The sequence below is a fragment of the Ictalurus punctatus genome, chromosome 18 (genome assembly GCF_001660625.3).
Source record: "Ictalurus punctatus breed USDA103 chromosome 18, Coco_2.0, whole genome shotgun sequence".
NCBI classification, from domain to species: domain Eukaryota; kingdom Metazoa; phylum Chordata; class Actinopteri; order Siluriformes; family Ictaluridae; genus Ictalurus; species Ictalurus punctatus.
In genome coordinates this window covers 23,032,030-23,047,500 of record NC_030433.2, presented here as the reverse complement: position 1 = coordinate 23,047,500, position 15,471 = coordinate 23,032,030, and the positions used below count along the sequence as shown (strand labels likewise).

Here is a 15,471-nt window from a genome sequence, read left to right as displayed (position 1 = left end):
TTGATGGTGATGATGGTGATAATGTTGATCATGATGATGATGATGGTGATGGTCATGATGATGATGGTGATGGTCATGATGATGATGATGATGATGGTGTTGATGATGATGGTGATGTTGATGATGATGTTGATGGTCATGATGATGATGATGATGGTGATGATGCTGATGGTGATGGTGATGTTGATGGTGATGATGGTGATAATGTTGATGATGGTGATGATGATGATGATGATGATGATGATGGTGATGATGCTGATGGTGATGGTGATGATGATGGTGATGATGGTGATAATGTTGATGATGGTGATGATGATGATGAGGATGTTTATGGTCATGATGATGATGGTGTTGATGGTGATGATGATGATGATGATGATGGTGTTGATGATGAGGATGTTGATGGTGATGATGATGATGATGATGATGATGATGATGGTGATGGTCATGATGATGATGGTGATGGTCATGATGATGATGATGATGGTGATGGTCATGATGATGATGGTGATGGTCATGATGATGATGATGATGATGGTGTTGATGATGATGATGATGATGATGATGATGATGGTGTTGGTATGATGATGATGATGATGATAATATTGAACAGATATTATTTAACTTAACGTGGACTAAGTGACCATTTGGGTTTATAATGAAGAGACACCTTAAAAACCTAACACACTAAAGGCCTTGGTTGAATAAAAAATGTAATCTATTTCTTTATTCTTCCTCAGTATACAGTCCCCTCCGAAACTACTGGTCCGGCGAGGCCAATTCAATTGTTTTTGCTGTAGAATAAAGACATTTGAGTTTGAGATCAAAAGATGAATATGAGAAGAGAGTTTAGAATTTCACCTTTTATTTCCTGGTATTTTATATGTAGACATGTTCAACGACATATCACACATGTAGAATTACAGAATTACTGAAACATATGACTGACAGGTGTTTCTTCTTACCCAGGTGTGTCCCGTTAGATTGAATGTTTAAACAATAAATAGCTCTGAATGTCTACTCTTTATATTAGCCTTCAGTTTCACCCGTGAAGACGGCATTTGTTGTTAAAAAGGATAAACCAACATGAAGACCAGAGAGCTGTCTATGGGAGAAAAGCCAGGCATTTTGAAGCCGGGAAAAGAGAGAAAATCAATTGTAGGCATCGCACAAACATTGAGCATAGCCAATACAATTTAGAATGTCCTGAAAAAGAAAGAAAAGTAATCGGCCTCGCCATTCATATAGTCTTGGACGGGACAGTACACACCTTGCAAACTATTGCAGTTAACTATACATAAAGACTCTTATTGATGTGTGAATATCCATTTGAGCAGGTCTGAGCCTCTTAGTTCCAGTGAAGGGAAATTGTAATGCTACAGCATACAAGGACATTACATACAATTGTGTGCTTCCAAATTTGTGGTAACAGGAGTGCGCATACTTTTGGCCATATAGTGCAGGCTATGCAGTAGCATATGAATTACATGTTTATAACAGAAGCTTATCCTTATACCACAGTGCTTTTGAATTCTCTAATCTGATTGGTCAGAAGGTGTTGATTATATATATATATATATATATATATATATATATATATATTCCCACCGTGGCCCTGTGTGTGCGGAGTTTGCATGTTCTCCCCGTGCTGTGGGGGTTTACTCCGGGTACTCCGGTTTCCTCCCCCAGTCCAAAGACATGCATGGTAGGCTGATCGGCGTGTCCAAAGTGTCCGTAGTGTATGAATGGGCGTGCGAGTGTGTATGTGTTTGTGCCCTGCGATGGATTGTCACCCCGTCCATGGTGTACCCCGCCTTGTGCCCCATGCTCCCTGGGATAGGCTCCAGGTTTCCCCGTGACCCCAAAATATAAGCGGTATAGAAGATGGATGGATGGATTATTATTATTATTATTATATAATCAGTTGCATATCAGAGCGGCATAAAAGTAATAAAACAATGTTATGGGAAGGAAATATAACCTTCTTCACTTCTTCAAGACGCTCACCGAGCTTTGTATCGATTGACTGATTGATTGATTGTTTCATTCCATTTTATTACTTGGGGGGGGGGGGACAGAATGGATGTGAGGAAGTCATGAAGAACATCCAAAAGAGCATCCGGTGCGCGATGACGTGATTAGGTGAAAGGACACAAGGGGGTGTGTGTGTGGTGAAGCTGTTGGATTAAGGGTTGGAGTGAGAGTGTGTGTGTGTGTGTGTGTGTGTGTGAGAGAGAGAGAGAGAGAGAGAGAGAGAGAGAGAGAGAGAGAGAGAGAGAGAGAGAGAGAGAGAGTGTGTGTTAGTCGGGCGGAGGGGTGGAGACGCAGGGTGGGGTCACACAGAGGCGGAGGAGAGAAGCGGAGAGAGAGACTCTGAGCCCAACCCCGAACACGGCAACAAACACAGCTGCTGAAACGACGCCGCGTACAAAGCAAAGCGGATTTTTTTTTTATTTTGTTTTTTTTTTTTAATTATTATTTCTTTCTTTCCTCTCTCTCTCACACACACACGTATATATAGATCTATCAACGCCGAGATGATCAAGCGGAGTGTCTGAGTTCCTGAAGCCGACTGTCGCTTCTTTTATTTAGATTTTTGTTCTCAATCCGAAAGCTGGAGCTTAAAAAAAGAAAAAAAACTTGTTATTTAAATCCCGCACCCCGCCCGCTGCACTCCACCCCTCTGTACCGCTGCTGCACCCCAGCCTAGCTACCGAGATGCACACGGAGGCTCGCAATAACACAGTAAGTCCTTTTTCTATTGCAATTTATATGATCGCTATTTAGCTAGACACTTTCCCTAATCTCCCTCTCTTCACCTCTCTCTCTCTCCCTCTCTACCTGCCTCCGACTGTAGCTAGCTTTCACTATTAAGCTCGTCTTCACTTCACTGGAACTCATTTCAATTAAGCCGGTGTATTATAGCGTCGACTATTTTTTTTTTCCCACCCCCCTCCTTATTCCTCCTCTCTCTCTCTCTCTCTCTCTCTCTCTCTTTCTCTCCGTGTGTGTTATATCCGTGTCCGTTCCTCATCGGTGCAGGTTATAAACTGGTGTAATGTCAGACAGGAAGGAAGGAAGGAAACGCAGCTCACTCGCGAGACACCATCTTAGTTTCTTAAAGAGACAGGAACCTTTTAATCGGAGAGCGGAAATGTAGTCATGTTCGCGTTTCTGTGAAAAGTGTGTGGGTTGGAACGTTTTCGCTTTGCTTTTTTCACACTCTGTCTATCTCTTTCTGAGGCGACAAGTTTAAAAAAAAAAAAAAAAAAAAAAAAAATCATTTCCATGACGCTTTATTTAAAACTCGAGGCGCGTTTCCTGTAAATGCGCGCGTTTTTACGTCAGTGCCGGATTTTTACCGTTAGGTAAAATTAAAAAGAAAAAAAAGAGGAGGGGCGGGGCTGGAGGGGAATGAGGAGGAGGAGGGGGTTCTCTTTAAAGGAAAACTCCACGCTGAAACGCGTTAAATTTATATTGATTTTGAAATATTTCTGGAGAAATGAAAAATCGCGCCGGCCGACTCGACGGTCGGTGGTGTCTTTTGTGCTGTTTCTGGGAGGAAATGGAGGTCGTGTGTCGCCCTGACGTGACCGGGAGGGGACGTTCGGCGCGTTTACGTTGACGACGGTATTCCGTTGTTAACCCGATTAAGACGATACTCTGATTAAGAAACTCGGCACGTGAACAGCGATTTCTGATCACCTTAACGCGGCTAAAGTCGCACTCATAAACAAAGTAGAAACACAACTCGAATTAAGACACGTGGAGTATTCCTGTTCTAGATTACGTTTAACACGGTCAGCGATAATCTATCTGATTATTATTTGACCGTATTATGAATAAGAGATATATAATATGATATAATATAATATAATATTGTGATTAAGCGTGTTTTTATTTTCACATGTTTTGTATACTGTACGAACCGTACTAACCTTCTGTCTGACTCCGGAGCAAAGACCGCGTCTTAGCTTCCCGCGTCCCTTCCGTGGACGTCTTCGATTACAGAACGTGAACGTGAGGTTTAAATTAAGAATGAAAAGTGCTGTTTGTCAGGGCGACTTTACCTGATCGTTCAATTAAGTTTTATGACGAGCTTTGTTACAGCTAATGGCTCGTGAAGTTTATTTCTAGGCCCGCCTTCAGTTTTGCAAGCGTTCCTGACCTTGTTAACGACTAATTGAGAAGCAAAACAAAACGGACCAGACTCGTAACTAGTTTCTGGTACTTTTTTCCCGTCGTGATGAATTAACGTACACGTGTTATGTATATCTGGCTGCGCCCCCTTCTTATCCCTTTTAAAGCCACTGGCGATACTATTGTCAATCAGGGATCGTTAGGTGGCACGAAAGGACGGTCGTATTTTATACGTGACCTAATTGCGGTCGCAGTTACGATGGCGGAGAAAATGTCGACGATCGCAGATATAAGCGATAATGATAGAGTTTGGAAAAGAAGAGCAAGAACTCGGTTTCTCGATCATCGTATTAATGAGAAATCCGGCGTGGAATTTTTGGAGACGGCGGTGCAGACGCTGTCCCAGGATGCAATGCAGCTATACGACGTTCGGCTAGTTAGCGACCTACGCAGTGTCGACGTTGTTGTTGTTGTTGTTGTTGTTGTTGTTATTAACGTGAAAGTGGAAGCTTTGGAATGTGTTTAAGCAGATTGTACACACGGGCAGCACCGCTATCAGTGACTGACCTGTCGATGAACCACTGAACTCAACAATTTCATGACCTAAATAAATCTGCAATGGCTTTGAAGCTGACGTTAATGCCGGAGATGAGTATCTTCGAGTCGTTCTGTGTGGGCGTTTTTTTTGTTGTTGTTGTTGTTGTTGTTTGTTTTTAGATTTTGTTTAAACGGACATCGTGTACCTAATTTAGTATTGAGCATTAATCAATGCTATTGCGGTTGTAACCTGTACGGCTGCATTATTATCTCCTGACAAAAGGCTAGCAGCAGACGCTTACCTTTACCCACCTACAGCCTATTGTGTAGATCAGGGTAGTGCACCATAACAACCAAGCATGTGTTTGTTTTTGTTGCTGTACTATCTGAGACACCCTTAGAGATAGATTCTTCAAGAGGTGGAATCAGACAGTACACGCACACACATGCACATATACGAGTGGATATGCTGCAGAAGGTCTCGACATTGGTGGAGTCAGTGAGGTTAGCACATCCCCGGGTTGCTATTGGAGGAAGAGCGAATGTTCCAGCCTGGGTGTGCTAAACATCTGGTAATCATTAACAGCCGTGGCCAAACTTTGGCCAAACTAGTTAAACACTCTGCGCCCATCTGCCGGTCCCAGCCCTAGGGTGTAGTTGAGGAAGCATTGTGCTGAGAAAGCATCACAGGTCGAAGTATCTAGTTATGAAGGGAGTGTCTGTTTTAGGCATCAAGACAGTTAGGGTCTGCCTCTGTACTAGAGAGGAAAGTTATTTTTAGGAGCTGGGTGTCTATAGCATGCTATCTCTGGGTGTGACCGAGGCAGCGTGTTGCTTTTTCGTCTTCTTTAATGGAGGCAGAGCTCGTCCGCGCTCGGCCTTCAGCGTAGTTCAGTCTGGCGGTGATATCTTTATCGGAACTGAACTGTATGGGGTAAAAAAAAAACCCGTTATTGAGAGAGGAGAGAGCCCTACAGGTTTTAGATGCCGACACCTAAAACGGTATTTTCAACATGTCTGAAAGTCAGCGCTGACTTTTATGAGCTCAAATTCCATCCATCCATCTTTCATACCAGTTATCCCACACAGAGGAGCCTGGGGCCTGTCCCAGGGGACTCGGGTGCCAAACGCACCACAGGGCACAGTCGCACACGTGTTCTTCACAAGGCTACGAGCAATTTAGAGATCAGCCTACAACGCACGTCTTTGGACTATGGGAGTTCCCGGAAGAAACGCAACCCCCCCCCAAACGGTGAAAGGTTGACAGTCATTATGGACGCCGTCATCAAGATCGCGTGTCATCTACAGTAATGGAAGATTCTGGACGACGTTGGCATTACCATAACCTTCTGTCTTGTCCTTCCATTCTGTTCACGTTGTGGTTTGTCTCACGTGACGGAGATGTCATCGTCGTCGTCTTCTTCCTTTCACTAATCGTTTTTCCGATCAGACACTTTAATACCGTTTGCGCACTCTTGACGAGAGCGGGCAGGTGGGGAAGTGACGCTGTGTCGTCGACGCGCTGACCTCCTTCAGACCTGAGAAGACCCTCAAAGCCCTCATAGAAAATGCAGATTCCATGGAAACCGTAGGGTCTACGGGATAATCGTTATTGCCTGTTGTCATCAGATCAGATCACATCATGTATAATATCCTAATTATGAGATCGGATGACCATTGTAACGAATAACAGAAACGTTTTCGTGACATTATCGTCGAGTGCTGAATTAGTGGCCCGAGGTGCAACAGCTGTTCCCACAGAGTGCCGCAATTCCAGCTGTAATCCAAATGACCGCTGTGTAGTAGTGCCCTCGTTGTGTTGCGTTACCGTTTCTATAGTAACGGCTCATTAACAGGAACTTGTACGGTGGATGCTCCATAATCTAAGTATAATAATAATAATAATAATAATAATAATAATAAACAGATATTTCCCCCACAAATGTATTATTTAACAAAGAAAAATGTGTTTTATTCATTCATTAAATGCTTAGGGAAGGAGTCTCCAGTGTCATCGATTTGTAACCGTAAGCTGCGTTTTTCTTTATTTAAAAAATTTTTTTTTTATTTACATTTTTTTAAATGAGCTGCGTTTTGTCATATCAGCTTCAAAAGAGAGAGAGAGAGAGAGAGAGAGAAGATGGAAAGGTGGAAAGGTGGAAAGAGTGGTCATAGCTGCCATGTTGTTCTCAACTGGAGTTGTATCCAGGGACCGGTTTAACCGTAGCACAAATTCCACATTCCAGCGCAGTACGGATTTATTTCATGAACGTTACTTAAAAATTTTTTAACATAATATTTTTTTCAGAGTCGCAGGGCTTTTTGTTTGTTTATTTATTTGTTTATTTATTTATTTATTTTAATATTACTGAACAGTGTCCCTTGATGGACCGCATTAGTTCTGAGTTGACGTTGGTGCTTGGACCCCTGACTGTAATAGCGTTGATAATATGGGGTTCCGTGAATGTAAAAAAAACAAAAACGAACGATGGCTATGGTTCGAGGAACAATGACACAATGCGTCATTCGTTAATAAATAAAAAAATTGTAACGATCAAATCGCTGTAGTATAAGAGGAATAAACCACTTGTGTTGTTTTGGCTGGTCACGTCGCTGTCACGGATTATTTCCCTATAACCGCACACTGAGATGGTTACTCACATTAAAGAAAGATTAAACAATCAAACATTTTTAAACGTGAATGTGTTTTAGGGTTGTTTTTTTTTTACAATTTTTTTTTTTTTTTTACCCCCGCCAGTACAAGCGACCTTGCTTGTTGAAATCTCATACATTCTACACTGTAGAAATGGTGTATGGAGGAATATTCGCGAGTATTCCTTAAACAGTTCTTAATACAAATCCTGTTTGGCGTTTTCCTCGGAACCGCGCAGCCCTCGGGGCCATCCCCGGGTGTACAAGACTACACATGTAGTTGATGATCTAATGGCTGATACCGAGGCGAACGCCTCCCTCAACACTTGACTGGTACTATTCTGGGGAAAAAATCCGGTCTCGGTCCCCTGCGGGACGTTTACACGGAGACTGAAAATCGGGGTTTGTTTAGCTCGCTGTGGGAAAAGATTCGCAGCCGTGCGGATAGTTTGCGTAATTACGACCATGCTCTTCGTTTGTTTGTTTTGTGCCGTACCTGCGTTTACCACGTGTGGAAGGATTACCGGGAGCGACGAGTTCAAGGGGCTGTGGTGGATGTGATGTGGGGTCTGAAGGAAGTGTGAAAGCCCCCCCCCCCCCCTCCCCGGTATTGGAATGTGGTGCGGGGCCGGGAATTACGTGAGCACAGGACGTATAGAAACGGGTGTGTGTGTGTATTTGTGTGTGAGTGCGTATTAGGGTTCGAGGGTTTTGTCCACGTCTCCCCAGATCCGAGGCGATGTGACAGAATGATCCCCCCCCCCCCCCCACCCCCCACCACTGCGGCACAATCATTAACCAGGGAAAGAATCTCGTCCCCATAGCAACCCCTGCAATACTGCCAAACTGGCTGTAACGGAGGGGAAAAAAAAGGGGAGCGGAGGGGGTGGGGTGCTCAGGGGTGGAGAGGGTGTGTCTCTCTGTGTGTGTGTGTGTGTGCGTGTGTGTGTGTGTGTGGGGAGGTGGGGGAGGCTATTGATGTTGAACAGGGTAAGCGGCTCAGTTTGGGAGACCAATAGTGGGTATCAAATCCCAGGCTATTTATTTATTTATTTATTTATTTATTTATTTATGAACGTTTTTAGTTTAATGTAAATTATATTCGGTGACATGAGTCACGGCATCGTTGTGTCAATCCTTTCACTGTTAATGTTCTTCCATGGAAGTATAGCAGACCGAGTGCGCAGGTATGCACTCTGGGAATAAACAGTCTGTGGCCCTGCGCTGACATCACCACTAGTTCCTTCTCTCCCTCTCTCTCTCTCGCGCTCTCTCTCTCTCTCTCTCTCTCTCTCTCTCTCTCTCTTTCTCTCTCTTTCTCTTACCCTTGCTCGCTCGCTCTTCCTGTCTGGGTGTTGATCTGTCTCAGAAGGGCTTGTGAAAAAGGAAACCGATAACTAGAGTCTCAATGACATCCAGAAGGTGTGTATGTATGTGTGTGTGTGTGTATATATATATATATATATAAAATATATATCTCTATCTGCGCAATACTACTAGCAAGCCTTCCAAATCGAGCGTGATACGAGTGTGTTTGACGGAAGGGAGGCCTGTGGGAAGTAGCAGCAGGCCTTTGCGTCAGCAGGGTGTGGTGAGATAAGCGCTCGCTGTCTCTGCCTCTGCTCTGGCGACTCTGCCAGCCATTTGGGAGACACTCCTAGGGGTGTGTGTGTTTTTACGTTAGCCTTTGTGTCTCTTAAAACTCTTGAATCCCAGCTGTCATCTTGGGAACTGTTAAGCTCCGACCCATGCTGGAGTGTTGACGTAATTTTCCTGCAGAAGTGACGAGCAAAGACACACTGCTGGCATTCAGCGTGGCACTGTGCGCCTCCTCTGTTTTGTCTGATCACGTGACTGCGCGTAAGTGTGCCTCTTTAGGCCTCACACTGACCTTGTTCTCTCTGTGTGTGTGTGTGTGTGTGTGTGTGTGTGTGTGTTAGGGTCTGTTTTGTGACTTCTTCTTTATTTTGGTTGAAATGTTCCACTCTGTCGAAACACACACACGCACGTGCGCACACACACACACACACACTAACTCGCCGAGCAGATCAGATCAGGTGTGAGACGACCCGTCACGTATCATTCCGTACAAACTTTTCCCTCCATCTCGGGTTTTGTAAGTGGAGGTCACGGCTGTATCTCGCGCTGTGCTACAGAGGAAGGGTGGAGTGTCGGGGAGGGCGTTTTTTTGGCTCGGCGGTGTGTTCGCACATGCTGTGTGGAAGAAGAGACGCAGTAAAAGGGACCTCGGCAGAGACGTCCAGTGAAGTCGAAATTCTCTCAGCCGGTCCGAGGGAAGTCAGGGAGAAGTGAAAGCGTACAGATGGAGAAGTGTGGAGTTATAATAAAGGCTAACACTGTGGGAATGTAACAATAACACGCTTCATAATAAGCGTTTGGATGTTTTTATGCGCTGGGGTTAGACACTGAAAGCACAGGCTTTAAAAAGCTTAGCTGAAAACAAAACAGCCCTTTTCTTCTCGTCGTTAGTTCGTGTATCTGATCGTCATTGGGACGGCGGTGGCTCAGTGGTTAAAGGCTCTGGGTTACTGATCAGAAGGTCAGGACAAGGTCAAGCCCCGGCACTGCCGAGCTACCACTGCTGGGATCTTGAGCGAGGCCCTTAACCCTCAACCTCTCTGTTGTACAAATGAGATAAACGTAAGTCGCTCTGGATAAGAACGTCTACCAAACATTTCCCCGGGTCTCCATGAACTAAAAGGTCCTCGCTTCTTGTTTTTCCCCGTGGTCCTCGATCGGAATGACTTTCCCCGACTTGTCTCTAAACGTCACCTGACTTTTTGTTGGCCGTAGACGAGCAGGAGTTCCAGGGGGTGTCGGTTAACATCGGAGAGTCCAAAACGCACGAGCAAGCGTTCCGGATTTTTACACGTCGACGGGCTCGCGTCCCGTTTTTATTTCGAGCGATCACCCGCGCGTGTGGTAACGTACACCGATATCAGATTTAGGACCCGGCAGGTCTGGCGACGTCACCGGTGGGTAGTGTAATATGGCGTAGGGGTGATCTTTAACATCGTGTATATCGCACAAGCCTGATGGCAGCGCAGTACGTGTGCTCACGTCCTGTTCAGAAGGAGAAGGACGTGTCGAGTAAAACGTGACAAGATGCGCGCAAAAGGGAGAAGACGCCACACGTGAGAATCCGAACGAGGGCTTGTACCTTTAAGGGAGTAATGCAGAAATCCAGCGGGAGAGTCCTTGCTCTACAGCCTCCCTCCCTCTCTCTCTCACACACACTCTCTCTGCCCCCTCTCTCTCGCACTATTGCCTATGTACCACTCTTTCCCCCTCCCTCTCTTTCTCACACACACCCCACACAGCTGTGACCTTACATGTGTATCCCCTCTCTCTCTCTCTCTCTCTCTCTCTCTCTCTCTCTCTCTCTCACTCTTTCCTTGTTCCCTCGGACGACCACGTCGACTACACAGAGGGACACAGTGACAGCACTGACCAATACAAAGAACAAGATGTGCTCCAGGGCAAAGCAGACTGCATTAAAGTTATGCTGCCGTGACATACATATGCATACACACACACACACACACACACACACACACATATATAATATGCAAAACCCCCTTAACCTGTCCACCATTTGCTTAAAACCTAATCTTAGACCTAAACGAACACAATCCTGCAACAACAGTTGCTTGACATTGCCGAAACGACTTCCCTTTTAGCCGGCAGTCTCTGTGCACCATATTAGGTTGTGTACCTCGTTGGGGAAGCACTGCGGAAAGCTATGACAAAAATAAGTTTACTTGTCAGTCAGGGGCATCATGGAGGTCAGTTTACGTTTCGGTCACGAGCTGCAAGAGGGCCACGTCGGTCGCGCGTACACGCCAAGGTTCCCGCCGAGCCGAATTACGTAATCACGAAGCAGGTCACGGATACCCCGAGCTCTTTCGTTTATACGGACGTACGCGTGGATGTAATCCGATCCGACGTCGCTCACGCTCACGCTCGTGCGCGGAGCGAGGGTCGGTGTCGACGCTGCCGTAAAAACAAGACGGACGCGAGTCGGTGTTCTGGAGCCGTTTGTGAATGTATCAAGTCTGCAACGTTTAATAAATAAATAAATAAATAAATAAAAATAAAAAATCAGAGCGGCGCAGGACAAACGGAGTCATCGACTCCCAAAAGAAGGAATCGATTCCGAACAGCTGGAACGAGTCGTTAGTGATTCCAGACTCACTTCCCGTACGAACCTACGTAGGTGTGTAACAAAAAGCCCCGCCTCTGGTCTTCATCATGCACGCTGACATCGGTAGACCGATCACGACAGACTGGGACGTCTGACCGATCAGACCAGAGTATGCTCTCTGGAAGGAGGAGTTTAGAACGAATCTTTTAGAACGGATCGTTCTAACGAGTCGTTTGTGACACTGAGGGGAAAAAGGCAACGGTGCAGTTTAAATTACGAGCACGTTAAAGTGTTTTTTGACCTCGGATGCGCGTAAATCTATCGTACGGGTCCTTTAAAAGAAAATCAGACACGTTTCGAAACCATAATAGGTGCGCTTTAAACGATTTCCGTCATCCGAGAGAGAGGAGAAGAGCCGGTGACTGTAGAGACGGTGGCTCGGCGTTTCATACCCGGATCGAGAATGCTCTGCTTGGTCGAAAGCAACGTTAAATGCACACACAAACCCAGAGCTGTCATCGACAGATATACAGAACGATTTATTTTTTATGTTTATCACGTGCGTGCGTGTCCTCGCCGGATTTCCGGCCAGGATAGTTTGATGCCGGTCTCGTCGCCCGTCCGACCTTAACGTAGATTAGAATCTGTAACGTGAGCTGTGCTTTCTTACAGGAGCGCTTTATTGCACAAGGAATGCATTGTGAATGCACCTCCGCAGACCCACCGCGCCGTCCTCGGTCATCCCGTCTGTCCGACGCGTTATGAAAAGGATTTACCCGTCTCGTTCAATCGGACGGAAATTCAGTTCGGATTAGACGCGAATCGCGCTACTCTGTTCCCAATGAGGTGTTCACGTGAACCTGTTTTTTAAATTATTATTATTATTATTATTATTATTATTATTATTATTATTCCGATCGAGCTGTGAGTTGGATTGTTAATGGATTTTTACGCGGCGTGTAAACGAACGTAGCCGGTGGTAACGTTCTGCAAAAGTAGAGCCTTTTGTATTTATCTGGCTCTCCTAGCAATCGCCAACGCTGAGCCCGAATCGAACGTGCGGTGAACGTGTTCTCAGCAGGAGTGTCCATGAGGCTCTGTTTCTAAAGGCTGTTCCTATAGTTTACGGCATCTGGGCACACTTTATGGATGCCCCCGTGACGGATCGGATAGGATTAAATGGTTTGTGAGGAAGCGTTAGACGTAAAACTCGCGAAACTCTGTGTGTTTGCTTGTCCGTGTACTTTGGGCTTCCTTGTCCACAGCACTACCACCCCCTTTTTCCACTGGCATTGGTTATAGGGAGGTTGAATTTTTGACCCCAAAACAGCCCCAACCCTCGTGTCAAAGCTGTTATTCACGGTCTCTCTCTCTCTCTCTCTCTCTCTCTCTCTCTCTCTCTCTCTCTCTCATGGTCACGATCACACCGAACATCACGCCACCTTCCAGATAGCGGTGCGTGTAACGGGCAGCTCTTGCTCTTTGCGACCGAAGCCGACTTTTGGCCTGGATTCTCATTGGGAATATGGACACCAGGTATAGGGGGAGGTCAAACGCCTGCTCTTTTTTTTTCCCCCTACTCTGCGAAACCCGGCCCATTGCACGGGTGGTGAGGGGGTGGGTCGACTCGGGGCCCCGTGCCAGGGTGAAGCGCGCTTTCCAGCTCGGGTTACTCGATTGTGCAACGTGCTGCTTTAAACACGCACAGAATCACTGCCCTTACAAGTTGACGCCCTTGGCCACTTTCATTTTTGTTTACGAGCAAGTCCGCTAGACTAGACCGACTCGACGAGCAAAAAGTACAATCATCAGTGTTTGCTGATTGTTGGTTTGGTTTTCAAGATTTGAAGCTCTTGTAGGAAAGGGGCAGTCATGGAAGATTTTGGCCTGAGGATCCTGTCGGAACGTTTCGACACTTCTTCGGTGGCCAGACGGTGCCCGAAATGTCTCGGGTTGGGCGCCGGGAATGACTTGAACAGCAACATACCTTCACGCGAATACAAACGACGTCTTGCAAAATAAACAGTTTTGTTGTCAGGATTTGATCATTGAGAAGGTGTGTCTTGTGTGTATTTGTTCTCCAGAGTGATTTACACGTGAGGCAGGATACAATCCAAACCTAGAGTTAAGCAACTGTGAGGTAGAGGTCGTGCTCAAGGGCACAGCTGTGGCTCTCTGGCTGTCCGTGGATTTGGAATTATAGTCCTTCGATCACCGCTTAACCACTGACCTCCCACTGCCCCAAAGTGGAGGCCAGGTTTACGGTCAGTTAAGTCAAGGCGTATCAGATTGATTCCCCTCTCTAGTTCTCCGTATCAAGGTCATTTTGGAATTCATGGGATGCAGAGTTCAGTAGTACTGAAATCATGGTACAATAACAAACTCATGATGAAATTGCTGGTGGCCTGTGGTACCGAGGTTACCACGGGTACCATATCTGTGAGCCTAGCAGACCAAATGTTCCTCAGGACCACTCTTCAGACCCTCGCCATTTTGTACAAACCCTAGCTACCCAGACTCGCCTTTCTGACGTATAGTAGAGCGCCGTCTAAAGTGACTTCTTCCCTTGAAGTGTAGTTGAAAACATGAACGATTCCATTTGGTTGGTTGGTTGGTAAGGCACAAGCCTTGGTCTTCCAGAAGGTCCAGCAGGTCATTCCGAGCGTTTGTTGGTGATGGAGAGGCGAGAACTGGTGAGGGGGACAAAATGACGCTAGAACGACATTTATTCGTTCATCTTCAGGAAACGGTGCTGTCAGGTGCTAAGGGTGGGACCGGGTTGAAAGGTTTGAGAGTGCGCTGTCCAGGAAGCTCTACAGTACAAACTTCCGGGAGGTCCTACAGAGCTTCCATGGAGGAACGCCCGGAAAAAACTGACCGATCGTTTTGGACCGAGGAAGAAACTATTCGTTTATTAAGATCTGTCGTGTCGTGCGGTCGAATATACACGGGACTCCTCGGGATTCTTGTTTACTTATTGATTACTGTTGTTACGACCGGGTGCATCTTCTTTACAAACCTGATCGTGGACATTATTGGCTCTTGTATTCAGTTCAGGTGTTGGCGAAGTATGGAGCGAGTGACCGATCAATAAGATTTTATGTAATCAGACATCGCATGGCAGCGAAAGAAACGTTTGTAATCGTCGCTGTGTGCGCGTGATGCGAATCGCACGTCCTGTTCAATATGTGGGATTTTAGTCAGGGGTCTATTTCAGGGACCGAACGGGGAAAGGGCGTGGTCTTAGTTTCGCCGTCGATCCTACTTTTATTTTGCTATACGATGCCGATCGTCAGAGACCCGAATATCCGCCAGTACAGGATACAGAACGGACATCGTCACCATGACGATCGCCACGTGGCTGTCTTTTTGCGTACGGCGTAAAACGTGCCGAAAGACACGACGCTCCTTTGGCTGAAGGCGTACCGTGGTTGCGACGACGTCACGTGACGCGTCTCGGCCCAAATCTGCGGCCATTTCGGATCAAGTTTCCTCGTGTTTTTATTTATTTATTTATTTATTTTTGTGTACATTTCCGCGATCGCACAATAGTGAAATCCTAGAGGGACCGATTAACCGTCAATCATCATCAAATCTTATGTTAACCGGCTAAATCGAACAAGCGTAGATTAGATTTTATTCCACGTTAATCTGTGGGAAGGAATGCGAGAGGGTGGGTTTGGTAAGCGCTTCTATCCCGGGCAGTCATTCGTACCCATGCTGCATTGGGGTAGGCGGTGTGGGAGTTATAGAGTGAAGCCATGACCTAGATTACACTCACTCACTCTCTCTCTCTCTCTCTCTCTCTCTCTCTCTCTCTCTCTCTCTCTCTCTCTCTCTCTCTCTCTCTCTCTCTCTCTCTCTCTCTCTCTCTCTCTCTCTCTCTCTCTCTCTCTCTAATCCCTTTCATGGCCGTTCTCCACACCAAGCCCCTCCCTGCTGTGTAACTTCCTGCTGGTGAGTAGAGTCACACCCAC

General features: G+C 46.0%; 1 protein-coding gene across 3 annotated transcripts in view; it reads left to right on the top strand.

Annotated features, from left to right (window-relative positions):
* The first annotated feature begins 2,304 nt into the window (after window positions 1–2,304).
* Window positions 2,305–15,471, top strand: part of klf8 (Kruppel-like factor 8) — a 31,157-nt gene continuing 17,990 nt past the window's right edge. The window contains exon 1 of one of the 3 annotated variants that reach the window (XM_053687709.1): window positions 2,305–2,745. In XM_053687709.1, coding sequence (XP_053543684.1) covers window positions 2,719–2,745 — 27 coding nt within the window. In that variant the 5' untranslated portion in view covers window positions 2,305–2,718. Of the gene's footprint in view, window positions 2,746–8,642; window positions 8,752–8,888; window positions 9,190–15,471 lie in introns of those variants that run through there. The other 2 variants (XM_053687710.1, XM_053687712.1) reach the window with 2 other exon arrangements.